Raw genomic sequence first — 17,604 nt, 5'->3', positions numbered from 1 at the left:
TCATTTATTGCCTATTTTTTACAACCTAACTTTGTGGAAAGGAGAAGGGAAACAACAGGTTATGGAGAGTCCCTTGAGAGCACTTCGCTTATGTCAGTAGCTCAGTTTTATCTCTGGGGAACACCCCCAACACCAGGAGTGATGTCTAAATAAAGAAATGTGCATCATGTAGCAGGTGGATGTGACTCCCCTTGTTGAGACCTGCTGATAGACGTAACAGTAGGGTGGAGTAGAGAGACTGAAATAGCGATGTAACCGACTTGCATGCTGGTATTTGACATGGGTTTTTTTTCTTCCTGAAAACAAATAATTTTTGAAATATTTGTATGAAACAAATACACGTAAAAACCACCCACCTATTTGTGCTTTGCCAAATAACATATTTGTATTCGGGCACACCACTAGTGTGTGTGGCTACACTGTCTGTGCACTGTGTACGCAACATGTATGTTGTGTATGTGTGGGGTGGCTGTCTATGCTCTGTGTGTGCAACGTGCATGTTGTGTATATGTGTGGCTGATCTGTCTGTGCTCTGTGTGAATGACATGCATGTTGTGTGGGTTGTCTGTGCTGCAGCAGCTGTGTGCGTGACATGAAACATAGTGCAGCTATGTTCGGAAAATATGATCAGCAAAAAATGGGATATATGAGACTGATCAGGGCTGGTCACCAGTCATGGCCAATTAGCCATACCCTAAGTCCAGCAAGAAGTCCACCATTTTGAATCTACTGTGCATTTTCTTTTCACAAAGTGAATCCATGTGCAGGCATTGTACTTTAACAAATTCCTCCTAGTGATTTAACCTGAGCAACTTCAAATTTGGCAGGTGACATCTAAAGGCCTTTGCGATGCTAAATTGTGAAGCTTTTGAGTTTTCATGGAAGGCCCTTGGCGTGGCATGTCAATCAATTTGCCCAAAATATTTTTGGGGCCTTAAACAGGAAGTTGTTGTTACTTGACTTACATTGTCCAGTCTGCCCCAAATTTCTCAACTTTGATGAGGCCTGAACATATCTTCATGTCAATATTGAGTCATAGTCATAGCACCACGTACTGACAACAGGAAGTCAGCTTTATGTGACAAACATCATCCAATTAACATGAAATTTACATGGTGCAGTCTACACATGAGATATAGCAACCAGTAGCAATACCACGGCACACACGAGGTGCGAGGGCTTGTTCGTCGTTGTTTGCAGCTTTAATTTAATTTAGTTTTTTGGTGAACTTGTTGGTTGTAGCAACCTGAGGGAAATTTCCACTCTATAATTAAAACCTTACACGTGGTGGGTATATTATAAGCTGATTACAGTTGGTTTTTAACTGAATATGTGTACATTTGACTAATTTAGGCCAATAAAAAAAGAAATACATAAACGCTTTAGCATTTCTCTCGCAGAATTGTATTCCTCACAGAGAAGGCTTTAAACACATTTTAGGCCTTCATGTTGTGTAAATACAATTGGCAGAAAGTATAATGAAATAGCTAACTGATCAAGTAAGATATGAAGAAGAACGTTTTTTAGAGTCCTTTGGTTTGTGTCATGTCATTATTTAGAGCAATTTGAGCCAAACTGAGGCAAACGAGTTCAGCAAGAAGACTGCAACTAAAAACTACAATACCCATGACACTTACGACGCTATTGCTGTAGGTGCTACCAGAGCCATGATTTCGGGTCAGTGTTCTAACTAATTCAGAACCATTTGTGGTCAGGAACAAAACCTGTTGCTGAATTGATTCAAAATCCAAAAGTGAATTGATTCAAATTGCTGAATTTATCCAACAATCACTGAGAGTAAACTTTGATTCTGATTTTTGCTACTCATCTAATTTAGAAACAGCCGTTGATGCTCATTGCTAGTCTAGTATTTAGAACCATTCATCATACCAAACTAACTTTTATCAGAACCAAATCTGTAATTAACAAACAGTACTATAACTATACTATAACTATAATAATAGTTATAGTACTAAAGTTATAGTGCAAATAAGTGATCCAGGAGACTTCATGATTCTATCGTGCAGAACACCGAGGATATTATAAAGAAAAAGAACATTTAATGCTGATTTACAATAGCAGAAAAATACTTCCCAAACACATTCACTTCACTACTCTATAGGTAACACTTTCCTGTGAAGTGATGATATAATTTCCTGTTTTCTCTCTCCAGATTTATGAGTGCCTGTTGCAGTTCCAGAGACTGAAGCCCAGCCCCTTTCTGCCTTATGCCTCAGGACTCTTACACGAGGTTTATATATATACACAAACACATACTACAAAACAAAATCTGTCACTATTCAATTACATTAGATTAGATAAGCAGATTTGCTAATGTATTTTGTGGATGCTAGCATTAGCATGTTTACTGGTTCAGTCACACTGCATGAGCAATTCAACCTTAAAACCTTTGTCCCAATTCCCGTATGTAATGGAGTTGGGAACATATTCTACCCATTCATGTTCTACAACTTGATGTTACCCCAGGAAAATTCAGAAGATCTTCAAAAGCTTTGTCACTGTGGGACTGAAAAAATGGAAAAACAAATTTAATATGTATAGCCTGAAGAAAAAGATTGTGCTGTTACAATATGAACCTGAAGTGTGTCTTAAAGTCCTAAAAAAAATGTGTTTTGCTTATTATTTTTTCAGTTGGATGTATGATCTTCACTGTGCACAATAATGTATGTGCAGAGTTTTTTCACATTCATCTGCACATGTGATTCATCTGTGATCACCTTAAATATGAATTTAAAACATGTACCTACATGCAGGATTTGTGATATCACAACTAGTCTGGAGCCAGTCATGGTCCATTATACAACTCATACAAGTACGATGTAAAAACTTGAAGCCTCCAGTACACATACACTGACTTTTCAGTAAAGGGTTAGGTTTAGTAGGTATCTTGTGTCCAATGTTGAACTGGCCTATACATATATATATATATATATATATATATATATATATATATATATATATATATATATTACACCCCACGGAATTTCTGACTGAACAGACAGTAATGTCAGGGTGTATTGTTGAGTTGTCACCTCTTTAACCTAATTGCTAAAATGTGACACATACTGGTGTCTAGCTTTTCTTTCTCAGCATTCTGTCATTTTAAGTTAAAGGCAGTATACAACTCTGAATATGTTGCAAGGTGTAGACAAGTGGCAGACACAAAACTACAGAAAACACAAACTTCTTTTCTCCACTGTGAACACAACAGTTTTTTTTCCCCAAATAAGCTGGCCTTGACTCCTCTCCCAGCCATTTAAACTGCCTGCTACTCTTAATGGGGAAAGATGAGCTGGTTTGATTGTTCACTGAAATCATATGTCACTTGGAATAGGAATCATATGAAACATACTATAACTCCACCTGCTGATTATACTTCAGTGTCTGGTTTCAAAAATTAAAAATATTATTAGATCACACCAATGTGCCTCAAGTTTGAGCTTGTTTGCACCCAGTTTGACACCCAATAGGCCAAAGGGTTTGCTGATGTGCTGTCTCCAATTTTTCTCCAGACAGTATTGGGCTTTAGCATTAAAATCTGTATTCCTCACTGTCTGCTTGTCTATCTCTCAGATCATGACTGTCATGCAGAGGGCCCACTGTCCCTCTGCTGAAGCTAGAGAGCTCTACAGCCTCCTCAGCTCACCACACATCCAGGTCTGTACTCTCATTTAGTAATATTTGTGCACATCCAAAGCCTGTGCGTAAGCCAGATATGCACAGAATGGAAAAGAGCAGGGCTTGCAGCTCATATTAGATGCTATGTTATAACACCTGTACCTGTCTCTGTGTCATTGTGTCTCTCAGGCCCTCTTGTCATCCCATGACAGCGTAGCCCAGTCAGACTACGGACCTGTTTTACCCCCTCTGCCTGATGAGTTGCCTGAGGACGAGGAGGCCATGAGGATTGTTTGTCTGGTGAAGAATAATCAGCCATTGGTGAGAAAGAGGCATCTTTGTAATTCTCAGTTTAGTGTACTTTTCTAGTTCAGTTTTATGCAGTTGATGAAATTGGTGTATTTTCAAATCTGACGTTAGGGGACTGTCCTTTGCATTTTTCATTAAATCTACTAGAAAAGTTATAAAATGCTTTGACTGGTCAAACTTGGAAACACTGGTTTGCATATCTTATGCCTGAGGAGGAATAAATAAGGAATTTTCTGTTTGTCAGTGCAGCATTCAATATTTCCTCTGAAATAATAGTTTATCTATTCTCTCTATATATAGATCTATAGCTACTGATTGGTCAATGAAGCCTTATGAAGCTTTGGGGCTTTATTTCTGTTTGTGCTAAAAAATAGACTTGCAGCTTTGGTGCTTTAAACTCAGTAGTGACTTCTGGTGGTTTAAAAAAGTTATAGAAGCCTCTCCGTTATGTTTTTAACGTCATGTGTGCAATAAATATCCAAGACACCTACCTATTATTTATTGAATCTGTAATACTCTTGTTTAGAAGTGCTGCAGTAAATGTACTATTGTAAAATCACCCGGAGTCCACTGTGGGCTCATATCTTTAACTTCATGGTCAATATTTATCTGACATTTCATATGACTCACATACGATGTGATGTGATTGGAGACTGATATTAATTAAAATACTACTCTTGTACTTGGTAGGCTATAATGTGAAAATGTTCCCATACTTATGACTTTGTCTTTCTAGTGTACATCACCATATTTCTCAGTTATTCTCCTCTCTTCTTATCTCACCAATGTGCATATCACTTGAGCATATTGTTTAGTTGCAAAACTGTCAAACTAATCTGAACTGAAGCACTCTCTGAAGCATCAGTGATGTTTGATGCTTTGGACGTCATTAGTCACGTGGTATTCTTCATTTGATACAAACTCTGACACAACGTAAAACAGTGCACTTCACTGGAGCGAAACAAGCTCTGGTATCAAGCAAGCTCTTCCCATCACTACTGCTATCATTACCACTAGCTGTTTTCTATCAACATAATGAGGAAATGTTGTTAATGAATGTATTTTCCAAATCACAGAGTGTTGATACCGAACACATCTGTAAAATGTTCACTGACAAAGAATTTCATTTCATTTCCCGCAATATCTGCTGTTGCAGTGTAGTAACCCCTCTTTTGAAGGTTAGGGAAAGATGGCGGTCTTGGTTAAACATTAAAAAACTCAAAAGTGGACTTTATTACCATTTGACCCAAACACAATCTTTCCCTAACCCTAAGGAATAGTTAGGCATTTTGGGATCTCACTTATTCGTTTTCTTTCACATGTTATATCTTGTTTGTGTGATTGGTGTAAAAATGAAATGTAAAAAGGACACATTGCAGGGGGTTATGTGCTGGACAATTTCTTGGCTGAGCACAGTGTCTTTCTTGAGTCTCCACTGGTTCCCTGGCAACCTCACGGTGATGACAGGACTCCAGGAAATAGTCTGGCAACTCCTCCCGTAACACCACAACTTGTCGTTTTTACATTTCGGTTTTTGTGGATTTAAACAAAAGGAGCTATATCATGTTAATTTGTGAACTTAAGAGGTGCTGGTAGGCAGATTTTGTTACCTGTGGAGATAGCCAGGCTAGCTGTTTTCCCTTCTTTCCAGTCTTTGTGCTAAGGTAAGCTAACCGGACACTGGCTATAGTTTCACATTTAACACACACGACAGTGGTATTGATCTTTTCAACTAACTCTCTGCAGACAAGAAAATAAGCATATTTTCCCAAATGTCAAACTATCCTTTAAACATCAGGCTTTTGTTGCCTAAACTTGACTCAGGATGTTTACCCTGGTCTCTGGTGTCAAAGTGATGCATATGAGTGAACTTGTGAACATAATCCAGGCAGCAATTACGTTTCCCTACAAAATGTAATTGGTACCATAAAGCAAGTTTTAAACCTTTTTAAACCATACAAAAAAATGAGTTTCTTATCTTTCATTCACCAAGAATGGAGAAGATCGCAGGGGAAATGTGGAAGATGGAGTACAAGTGATTCGTAGTCGGTGGAGCAGCCTTCGTCGCCTCACATTGGAGCGCCTCATCCCTGCGAGGAGGGCATGGTCGAGGGAGGAGCTTAGAGCAACTGAAAGTGAAGCCAGGCTTTTGCCTCTTTCTAGAGGAGGCCAGTCCTGCCCCTTTCTCCCCCGCTATGAGTCAACAGGAAGTTGCTGTTGGTGTCCACAAACCACAGAGCTTTTGAAGAAAGAGTTCAACCAATCAGCTCCCTCTGTCTTCAGTCCCACCCTCTGCACTGGTAAGAGGAGGAGGAGAGAAATATGGTCAATTCATACAATGACTAATCATTTGTCTATTTCCTCATGTCATTCTTTATCCGATCATTCATTTAGCCATTCAGTCAAAACTATGTGGATGGACTAAACAGTCCATCCATCAGTATTTTCACTTGTAAATCATGCACTCCATCCATTCATTCATCTATGCATATCTGCATTTGCCTATTCCTTTGACGGAAAGTCCATCTTTTCATTCATCTATTACTTTGGAACGTGACAACCAGTTTACTCATCAATTCATCCACTGTGTATCTTTCAGCGCGCAAAATTCTCTGTATCATCAACAAGTCATGTCACTCATTGTTATAATCAGTTTTTTCATCTTGCCATCATTTGGCTCATTTTTTTAGTTTTTCCTGCATGGCTGGTCTTTTCAGTGATGTGTATTTCCCTTTATGTTGGCATTGAATATGCCAACTTTCTTTCTGTTCTTCTTCTCCCTCCTTACATTGAGGTTCATTTTCAGAGAAACCCAAACACAACGGGGGAGAAGGTAACTCTATTGGAGGGAACAGCGATGACTACGCCCACCCTCCTCCTCCAATACCAGCTTACAGTCTCAGCCTTTCTAACTCCCCTGTCCTATACAAAAAGGGGGCTATAGGTGGACACTCAAGGAACATCCCTACACCTGGCAGAGCCTCCGCTTGTCCTAGGATGAACCCTGTTAGAGCCCACACAGCACCTTCTAGTCCTGCAACTCAGCACTCCACTCGGAAGCAGGGAGTTAGCACTCTGCCTATTTCTGGCAGACAGCATGGGTATCAGACAGGACCTCATAACAGATGCCAAGAAGAATCTCTAAATTGTCCCTCAATGCTCCACTACTCTACTGCTCCACATCACAATGGATGCCAGAACCAACCAAAACAGTCAAAAAACAAGCAGCAGCGGCAACCAAAACACCATCAACATCATCAGCCTCCTGAGCTTACCAAACAGCGCAGCGTGGAAGAGCTTAGGTCCACTGTTCAGACACTGGCCAGCAGTATTGAGCATGGCACTCATGATGTATGCCACCTTGGTCAGAAGATGGTGGCAGCGACAGAGATGATCACTGACAGCGTGGAAGAGAACGCCCAGGCACTCAACCTGCTGGCTGAGGTGGTTGACAAGCTCCAGGGACTCATTGTGGCCAGCAAACACCCCATGCCATCACCTCCATGCAGGCCAAAACAGCACTCTCCTCCCCAAGCTCCGCCAAGGGTCTCCTCAATCTCTCCAAAAGTAGTGTGCAACCCTGCCACACCTTACCCACATCACCTCTCATTCTCCTCTTCTTCTTCTTGCTCCTCCTCTTCGTCCACATCTATCAGTTCCTGTGCAGATGGCTTTGCAATGTCTAGGAGTCCAAGACGATTGAATGGAGGCTCAAAAAGGATGTTGGTGGCCTTTGGTGCCACCCAGATGGCAAGTGGCAGTGGTAGTAATGGACAGATGAGGCTCAACAATGGAACAGTTTCTAGAGCTCCTTTGGATGTCCAACAAGACTGTAACGGCACAGGCTGCTTGACAAGCAAGAAGAAAAAGAATAAGTAGACTGAAAACAAACTGTCTCCTCTCCTTCTCTGCTCTATTAATGGAAATTGACTATGAAACTGACTAATATACCTCTAGTTCTTTGACTTTTTCAGTCTAAGAAGATTAAGAGAACATTATTCACAAACAGGAAACCACCTATTAAGTTAAGGGACAAAGTTGTATTTTTAACCTTATAAGAGAAGCAGACTTAAATCAATTCTTGGACAACAAACACTTTCAAGAGACAATTGTTTTTTCATCACTGGCTCTATAACTCGAAGGGGAGACAGCTAAATATTTAAAAAAAGGTACAGCAAAATTACATTCTCTACATCCACATTTCCCATTTCATCCAGCTATCCTTAAAATTATGACCATTTTTCACTTTTTTCATTGGCTCTCTTTCATTCTTTGCTAATGTTTTTCAGACAGTCTGAATACTCTTGTGATGCATTATTTATATACATTTATTTTGTGATACATTATCGATACATGTAGTCAAGATGAGAGCTGAGTCACAGTGTTTTTTTTCAGCATTATCCTAATTTGACTCTATATTCTGGCCCATCAAATCATTAAGTGATTCAATGCACCTGTGGGGAGAATCTATGGGACTGCAGTGAGAGGGCAAGGTAAATTCGGGTGTCCTCTGTATAATTATGATGCATCATTTGCATCATTTGGTTTAATGGAAGCATAAAGGTTCCATTAAGCATAAAAGCATAATGAGACCTGAGAAATTAGCCTTGAATAACTCCACCTGTCAAGTCAGTTTACATAGATGCATAGTACCTCAAGTTCCTGTCAAGGAGACTATTTTCCAAACCATTCAAATATCAGGGTCACACATTTTCATGATCTCATGAATTGCCACTTTATCCCTTCCAGTCAGTTTTTAACCATGCTAGCTGCATAGCTATAGAAATTGTAATGTCGGTCTGTCAGTTCACCACTTAGGTCCAAACTGAAATATCTCAACAACTGAGATGTATTGCCATGAATTGTATGACATGTATTGTACAAACATCCATGTTCCCCAGAGAACCAAGCCTACTGACTTTGGTGATCCCCTGACATTTTCTCTTTTCTTTGATTGTTTGTGAAATGTCTTGACAACCATTGGATGGATTACCATGAAATTTGGTACAGACATTTGCACTACCCAGATGATGAATCATGGCAAAGTTTTTCATCTTTTTGACCTTTTTGGTTTTGAGTCAAATGTCTCATCAACTATTGAATGTATTGCCATGAAATCAAGTATAAACATTCCTGTCCCCCACAAGATGAACTGTAATAACGTTGGTGATCCTCTGCTGCGTTTTGATACCTATCACCAGTGGTCCAAATCAGTCAATGAATTGGTACACTTGTTGTGTTTTCCCATTGGTTTAGTTTCTTCTCATACAGAAAAGATTCAAGCAAACCAAAATGCATCACTCAAAGCCCTGTGAGAACATTCATTCCACTCATTGGTTAACCGTGTCTAGGGTGGGAGCAAAAACGTAAACACAGGAAGAAGGTCCTGAAGAAGCTCCTATCGCCAAATGCAACATACTTCGTTGTACTGGCCCAACTTGGATCTCGATTTACTCTCCCCGGCACCACTCCAAATTTGTCTGGGACTGGACCAAGACCACTTTGTCAAAGCATCTCAGTACAGTTGTTGGTCCACACAGGAGTATGAGATCTGTGGTCAGATCATCCCAAACAATTCACACCAAGGAGGAAAACAAACTAGAGTCCAATTCAACCAGACTAAACAAGACAAGTTTGAAAATGCCCTTAGTTCAGTTATTGCCTCCATTCTGTTTCGTCTTTGCTTGTAAATTAATGAGGACCACATGAAGGCAATTAGTATTTTATTTATTTATGTATTTATTTATTTATTATTTGATTTAATTGGCTGGCTGAGAGTGTATATGGTGGCCAGTAGGGACCAAGTCTGAGACTAGCCAAAAACAAAAGTCTGTATAACTGAGGTGTTCCACCTGTTAAAATGAACAGCCAGTGTTAGAGTGACCCATAAGGGATTTCGGCTTTTGCATTAAGGGCTTCCGCCATCCTTTTTTTCATCCTATCCCCTATCTGTGTCCCTTCCACATTAATATTGCCCCTATTTCCCCTCTATTTATACAGAGGTATTCAAAACCTTGTAGTTACTGCTACTGTAGCTATTAAATTTGGAGGAACTGTCTGCCTGTCAGGGGGCGACTATAAGAAGGGACGAGGAGACAGGAGAGATCTACATCGCCAGGGTGATTCATGGAGGACTGGCCGACCGCAGTGGTGAGATTAAGTTGTATAACACTATATATGTGTTTCTGTGTGAATGTGTCAGCGAGATGATGATAAGATGATGATGTTTGCAGACAACACATGGGACACACAGATCCAAAATATGCTTTTCACATGGTCAAAATGTGCAGTACCTGGACTTGATATTTGTGTTTCTGTGTGTGCATGCACGTGTGTCCCAGGACTCCTCCATCCTGGTGATCTGTTAGTAGAGGTGAACGGAAACCCAGTGGTAGGACTGGAGCCAGAACAGGTCATCCAGATACTGGTAAGTTTTTAGGTAGGAAAAAAATGTAATTAAATAAAAAGGGCAGAGGTGACATAAGTAAATTTCTTGTGATGACAAGAAGACAATTTGAGCACAATGTAAGTAAAAGTAAAATTTTAAAAATCAAAATAACTCTTTTGGTTGTGAAATGTTGGTGGGATCTCAAATTAAGTGGTGACTTTTTCTCCCTGTCAGATCAATTCCCAAGGCACTATCCTGTTTAAAGTCATTCCAAATGCAGCTCAGACCAGCAGCAGCCAGAAACCAGTAAGAAACATCCACCAGACTCTACAGGCCTCTCATAGCAATGACTTATTGTAAATATAAATTTGAAATGACCGTAAAATGTAGGAGATGCTGACATATACAGGTTGCTCCTATCTCTTAAATTGAAATCTAATGGACAAAATTTGATTTAAAAGGTAAGGCTTTCATGACTACACCTATCTAAAAAAAAAAAAGATAATAATGGGAATAATTCAACATTTTGGGACATACACTGAGAGGATACAACTCTCATATCTGTATGAAACTACAGGAGCTTAATATTAATATATAGCTTAGTATTTAACTTCATCCCTTCCTCTCTCTCTCTGTCTGTCTCTCTCAATTTTACTGTCAGGTGTACATGAGGGCGATGGTGGATTACTGCCCCCTGCAGGACTCCTCCATCCCTTGTCCTGATGCAGGAATGGCGTTTAGCAGAGGAGACCTGCTGGAGGTGGTTGACCAGTCGGATGGACAGTGGTGGCAAGCCAGGAAGCTGTACTGTCCTATGTCCTACGCTGGTCTGATTCCTTCCGCCAGCATGCTGAAGAGGTAACACCTGACACATCCTGAATACTGGCCATAAAGTCTGCATTTAGAGGTTGCAGTTATTTAATATCCTTCCTGTGATAACCCAGCAAACATTAAGACATTGTATGAACATTGTTTAAGCAATCCTTCAAGACGTCCTGTAATGGTTCAAAATAGTTCCAGAATTAAAGTTGTGCGACATCCAGTATTCTGGCTGTCAGCTGGAGGTCCTCTCTGGGCATGCTAGCAACATCGAAAGATGTTGTTACCATCATCGGTGGGTCTATTTAACTATTTTGCCAAGGTTTATGTCCACAGTGTAAATTCTGCAGCTTTATACAACCTATATGTCTAGATTAACTTTATATGCTCTTTCTAAAATGGTCCATCTGATGTTCTGTCTGACCTGGACATCATTTTTACAGAAACACACTGAGTCAGTACTGACATGCAACAGTATTTTACTAGGATAAACAAAACATAATTAAAGATGATCATCAAAAGTAAAGCTTCTTGTAGATAATTTAACAATTTGAATTCTTGATTCTTTGAATTCCCTCTGTTGCACTTTTCTCCAGTTTCCACTGAGACAATGCTGCAGGATAATGCTGATGCTAATGCTAACTCCAGGATGTCAAACAGTCATTGACAATCTGGGTCTGAAGTCTGTGAGGAAAACATAGGCTCTAAATCACTGCTCTTCATCAACAGGAGTGTTGTAGAACATACACACCAACATGAAAGTAAACTCTAAAAGCAAACCCACCCAACAGTGTTTCTCTCTTGTTTTTGATGCATTTCAAACTTGAATAGTAGCAAATGCAGCTCTCGGTGCATCTCTTGTGGCAAACTATGAGTATTCTCATGAGGCAGGATGATGCTCTGCTCATATCAAACATGAATGAGACAAAATTATGAAGATATTTGACTTAATAATGAATCCTTTGTAACTCTTATCCCATAACCCAGATAAAGCTCACATGATTGCTAAAATGTTAAAAAACTATAATGCTCAATGATGTTTATTCTATGTGGAGAGGATGTCCCTCTAGAATGTCTGTTCTCAACCAATTAAAGACTAAATTAAACACTTGTAGTTGTTGTATGAATAAAATACATAAAAAAGTAAAAAACAGTAATAAAAACAAAACTTGCATAGATGTGTTGCACAGTGAAATTAAAGTTGCTCTGTATCTGATGGGTGTGTAAATCAGCCTTATACGGTGATAATGATATTTAATTCAGCATTTCCAATTTATTGTCATCCAGTCAATTGTCATTTTAATAGAGGAATGATTCGAGAACTTTAGTGTTTCTGGTTATTCACTTTTGTTAAAACACTATTTGTGTTTAACTGCATTTCAAGTTTGTTATCTTACATTTATTCTCTCTCTCTCTCTCTCTCTCTCTCTCTCTCTCTCTCTCTCTCTCTCTCTCTCTCTCTCTTCTCTCTCACACACTCCCTCTCCCTCTCTCTCTCTGTGCAGTAGACAGAGGGAACAGTGGTGGTGTCAGCCATTACAGGTTCATACCTGTATCAGACCATGTAAGGACTCATTGCTATCACTAACTTGAATCATCAATTTGCATATACATCACTGGTCGCCTCAATCCCTGCAGTGAAGTCACAGAGTAGTGCTGTTTCCAGTCTTTATGCTAAGCTAAGCTAACTGCTAGAGCTTCATATTTGTTGTACAGATGAGAGTGGTATCAATCTCCTCATCTAACTCTCTGCAAGAAACTAAATGAAAATGTCAAAATTCTCCTTTAAGCAAGGCCCTTAACCCCCCCAACTGCTTTCTCCAGTGGAGCTGCTCCAGTAGCCAACAGATCAGACACTGGGCAGCTTCCAGGTGTGAATGTGTGTAACTGTGAGTGTAAACCCTAACTCACTGAGGTGAGGTCAGTCACTTCAATGACACCTTGTTACACTGCTGTCATTTTGTGTCAGCGTGGTCTTCTTATCCTGTGTCTGGTATTTCCCATCTGTTTCTTAAGCTCTATTTAACATTGTTACTAGGAAAAAACAGGAGTCACTTTTAACCACCGTTTCTTTCTCTCTGTTAATGCTGCTGGCCACAGTGACCTTGGCTGATAATGGTGGGTATGATTGCTGATACAAGAGTCATACATCGACGCAGTTCACTTATTATGTCTACTGTGTCAGGTTGTTTTTATTTAGACATTATATACAATAGTTTGTCATCTTTTCCTATGACTTTGAGATGATATTGATATGTTTTTTCACTGCTCTGAGACCTCTTAATTAATATTTTTTTGTGAAAGAGGCCTATTATTGTAGAAAACAAAGAAAAGGCGATTGGGGCATAAAACTTACAAAAACAGTTTTATCTTAAAATCAGACAGCCTAGGTTCAATACCAAACACATGACAAGTTTCCTCTTAGGACAATTTATTTACCAGAACCTGAATGCAACCTTAAAGGATAGGTTCACATTTTTCAAGTCTGTCTTAAAACAACACTCACATGTCTTTATGTACATTGAAAGAAATATTGGTTTCTGTAATGTGAGGTGGGAATTTTTGGGAATCTCACAATTCAATTCAATTCAATTCTAATTCTTGGTGTCACGATTCAATTCATAATTGATTCTCAACTTGTCACAGCCTGGCTCTAGCCTGTGGCAAAAAAGGGAAATCACATGGGTATTCAGTAATACAGAAGTAAATGTTTTTAACACAAGGTACTCAAAACCAACAAAAAATAACAATAGGTAGGGTTAATCTGTAAAATCAGTCCTGTAGGGAGTGGATGAGTGAGTGTATGCTGTGTGGGTGTTGTATGGTGAAACAAAAGAAAAGGAACCGAAAAGAATGCAGGAGGAGAGAGGAGAGAACCTGAACCAGAACCTCTCTGACTTGATATATGGGGCACACCCGGCCCAGGTGTGTCCCATCCTGCTAGTCAGTGTGCTCAGGATCCTGCCCCTGCAAACAAAGAACACAGCAGAAACAAGGAGCACAAAGCAGAGGGGCCATCACAAACTGAATAGATAGAAATGTGGGCACTATTTTTAGACTTTTACTTCAGTTACCTGTGTGCCAAACCATTTACTTGTGTCCTTTATCCACTATAGTATGAAACAGGGTACTGTAGTTAAGCTGGTCTTGATGAAGGTGACTGTCTGACGAACAGAAGAGTGCAGATAAACATGTGCGAGAGTACAAATCTTGTTGAAGCTTGTTGTTGAACAGTTAACTGCATAAATATGGTTACATTACAGTCTTCCACTTGTATGAGAATAATGAAAGTGTAATTTAAAAACAGAAGTTTGTTTGTGTGTTCTGGACTGGGGGATACTACAACACAGTAGTAGGAAACACCTGCCTCTTTACAAGGTGAACTACAAGATAACTCTAGTTTGTGCACACTGTTGTACTGTACCCCAGTTCCTAGTTTCTTGTTCCATCAAGATTACTGACAATATTACAAAAAGGGATTTTGGCATTTGTAAATCAATTTGGAATCATAGAAGATGAGAATCTCAATTTTTATGTGAATCGTTTTTTTCATCCACCCCTCTTAAAGCAATTTCAATATCAGTGATGGGGGACAAAATCCGTAGTCCTCATTTTGTGCAAAAACACATTCTATTCTATGAAGCTTTCAGCAGTTTGTGTTAGACAAATCAACTGGATATCATCCAAAGTTAGTGTTTTTAGTCCCAAATTTCCACTTTGTATTACCATCCTTCTCCCCCAGCTCAGACTAACACAAAGAGGAAACATCATGCTCAAAATACAGTCTGCTGAAGCCTCATATTAGCTTCAGGCTAACTTTGGAATGCATTCTTACACAGAAAGAGGACTGGATTTTGTCCTCCATCACCCACATTGAAATTGCTATAGTACAAGATGTCTTTGTGGACAATATGGACAGGAGGAACAATCACAACAGCCAATTATTCTTTCATTGTACTCTTTATCGCATTTTCATTTCACTCACCAATTTTTTGGAGAGTGAGTTTCCCCTAGACCTAGCAAACAATATGTCCACATATTCATCTGCTATTATTGTTTATTAAATGATAAATAGGTACTGGTGCTGTTATACCTTGTGTAATTTATAGTACATCAGGTCTTGTGATAGGGGCCTGGTCTCACAACAAGACTGAAAATAGTGGTCAAAACAGATCACCGGAGCAGAGTAACTACTCATATACTGTATGATTTGTTACATACTGAAGCCTGGCTGTCTGGAGACAAACTTGAACTAAAAAAGTGTCTTTTCCTTTGTTCCAGAGGACGACCTTACACAAGCTGACGACAAACTCACCATAGCAGGTAAAACGTATCAGACACAATGATAAATATATGATACAATTTTATAGACTGAAATTAATCATCCATCAGTGCAGTGGGAATGACTGTTGTCTGTCTTCTTTTCCCAGATCACGAAAAAAATTATTTTGGTGGGTAAGTTTGTTCAGACTCATGTAAATACAGATAAAAAATACTGAAGTTACATATGGATCACTGCTGAACAGTCTCATTCTATGTGTTTTATAAAATTCTGCATTATACAAAATAAAGTGAATGGAATTTCTCCGTGATTTCTCAGAAATTGCTGTTTTTATGTTCAGGGGCATTAAGTAGTACATGAGCGTTATCCACTAAGGAGGTGGGGAATTATATTATACCACTGCATGTAACATCTCTGAACACAGGAATGTGGACTCAAAAGCAAGACTCAAGAGCAGGGCAGTTTGAAAGTTCTTTACTTAAATCAAAGCTGGGTTCTGCAACAGGTGATCAGTTAGTGAGGGCAAACGAAGCCAGCAAATAGCAGGCTGGCAGAAAACAGGACTGAGTGCTGGAACGCTAAGACTGGGTAGCACAATAGACGGTCTGGCAGATGACTGGGAAATGTGGGCCTGTGTGTATATACTAGGAAGAAAATTAGGGAATAGGGATGTCAGGTGATGGAGAAAACAAGTGTAACTGCAGGGCAGATGGGAGTAGCTTGGTCTGAAATGCAACTTCTCAACAGCTTCATATGACTTGGATATCTGTGGAGACAGAGACATTAGGTAGAGTCTGACACCCTTCCACTTTTTTGTGTACAAGGCCTTTTTGCAAATGTGACCCATCTCAGTGTAGAAAACTTGTTTCTATTAACTATCTGTTGTGTGCTCAATTAAAAGCTGTGTTTAAGTAAACCAACTGTTCTGAAGTGTAAAGTGAAATTAATCCTGAAGAGAGAGTGAAGAGTTTTAATGTTTTCTTCCTTCAGATGAGAATGACTCTGATATTATGGATGGAATCTATCTTGGTAAGACACATCTAATTAGTTTGTTAGTTAGTTAACATAGTGAAATTGTATTCACTCAGTCTTAAGCCCCATTTGGACTAGATAAGTTTCTCTAGGGAAGGTGGGGTTTTAACATTACCTGCACTGGTCTGTGATTTTAATCCAGTCCGGAGCACGTATGTGGGTCATTTTTCACCCCCACCCCAGTAATAATTACAGCCAAAGTTACCTGTGGATGTCTTAGTTTTTTCTGTGGGAAGAGCTGCTTGCCCTACTTTTTTAACAAATAATAAATGGACTGTGCTTGTATAGCGCCTTTCTAGTCTTCTGACCACTCAAAGTGCTTTTACACTAGGAATCACATTCACTTATTCACACACATTCATATAGTGAATGGGTACAGGGGCTACCATGCAAGGTCCCAACCTGCCCATCAGGGTAAATCTAATCATTCACACACACACAATTTGGGGTTAAGTATCTTGCCCAAGGACACATTGACATGTGTACTGGAGGAGCCAGGAATCGAACCGCCGATCTTCCAATTAGTGGACCACCCGCTCTACCTCCTGAGCCACAGCTGTGTGAAATTTGACTTTTGCATGACAATAAAGAAACTCAGAAATATTTTTTTAAATATTTTACCACTCTGATAGATGGAAACATGCTGCCACCAACACATAGGCCTTTGGGAACCATTATGACAACTGAAAAAAAAGAAAACATCAGGAGAGCAAGATCCCATAAAAACTCATCAAATGGGCTGTTGTTATGTCAGTTATAGGTTGTACTGGCATGTTCTTTTGAGCCCCATTTTTAGCCAATATTTGTTTACATTTTGGCAAATTGGCTGCACTAAAAGTATGCTTAATCAGCTATTAAGAGTTCCTGTGTAAAATGTACCAGTGGATGTACAGACAGCTATCACTGGATTACTTTGATACTGAAGAAAACATAAAAATGTAATGATTCTTAAGTTCTGTAGCTTCTTTTTTTCTCAGATTTCTCTGAAATAAGAAAATCTGTAACTGAATAACATGACAATGTACATTAATAAAAGAATTAGTCCCACATGTGAAATGAATGAATGAAGGAATGTACTGGTTAGCTGTTTGACAAAGTCAATAATTTAATGGGAAGATACATAGAAAATTATATA

General features: G+C 39.3%; 1 protein-coding gene across 1 annotated transcript in view; it reads left to right on the top strand.

Annotated features, from left to right (window-relative positions):
• LOC137193247 (MAGUK p55 subfamily member 4-like) overlaps nucleotides 1-17,604 on the top strand; it is a 31,726-nt gene that overhangs the window by 3,182 nt on the left and 10,940 nt on the right. The window contains exons 3-14 of the mRNA XM_067604560.1: nucleotides 2,174-2,251; nucleotides 3,595-3,678; nucleotides 3,829-3,960; nucleotides 10,017-10,098; nucleotides 10,290-10,375; nucleotides 10,571-10,642; nucleotides 10,998-11,194; nucleotides 12,661-12,719; nucleotides 13,256-13,273; nucleotides 15,437-15,478; nucleotides 15,586-15,606; nucleotides 16,428-16,466. Coding sequence (XP_067460661.1) covers nucleotides 2,174-2,251; nucleotides 3,595-3,678; nucleotides 3,829-3,960; nucleotides 10,017-10,098; nucleotides 10,290-10,375; nucleotides 10,571-10,642; nucleotides 10,998-11,194; nucleotides 12,661-12,719; nucleotides 13,256-13,273; nucleotides 15,437-15,478; nucleotides 15,586-15,606; nucleotides 16,428-16,466 — 910 coding nt within the window. The remainder of the gene's footprint in view (nucleotides 1-2,173; nucleotides 2,252-3,594; nucleotides 3,679-3,828; nucleotides 3,961-10,016; nucleotides 10,099-10,289; nucleotides 10,376-10,570; nucleotides 10,643-10,997; nucleotides 11,195-12,660; nucleotides 12,720-13,255; nucleotides 13,274-15,436; nucleotides 15,479-15,585; nucleotides 15,607-16,427; nucleotides 16,467-17,604) is intronic.

The sequence above is a fragment of the Thunnus thynnus genome, chromosome 11 (genome assembly GCF_963924715.1).
Source record: "Thunnus thynnus chromosome 11, fThuThy2.1, whole genome shotgun sequence".
Classification (NCBI taxonomy): domain Eukaryota; kingdom Metazoa; phylum Chordata; class Actinopteri; order Scombriformes; family Scombridae; genus Thunnus; species Thunnus thynnus.
This window is presented reverse-complemented; position numbering and strand designations above follow the sequence as displayed.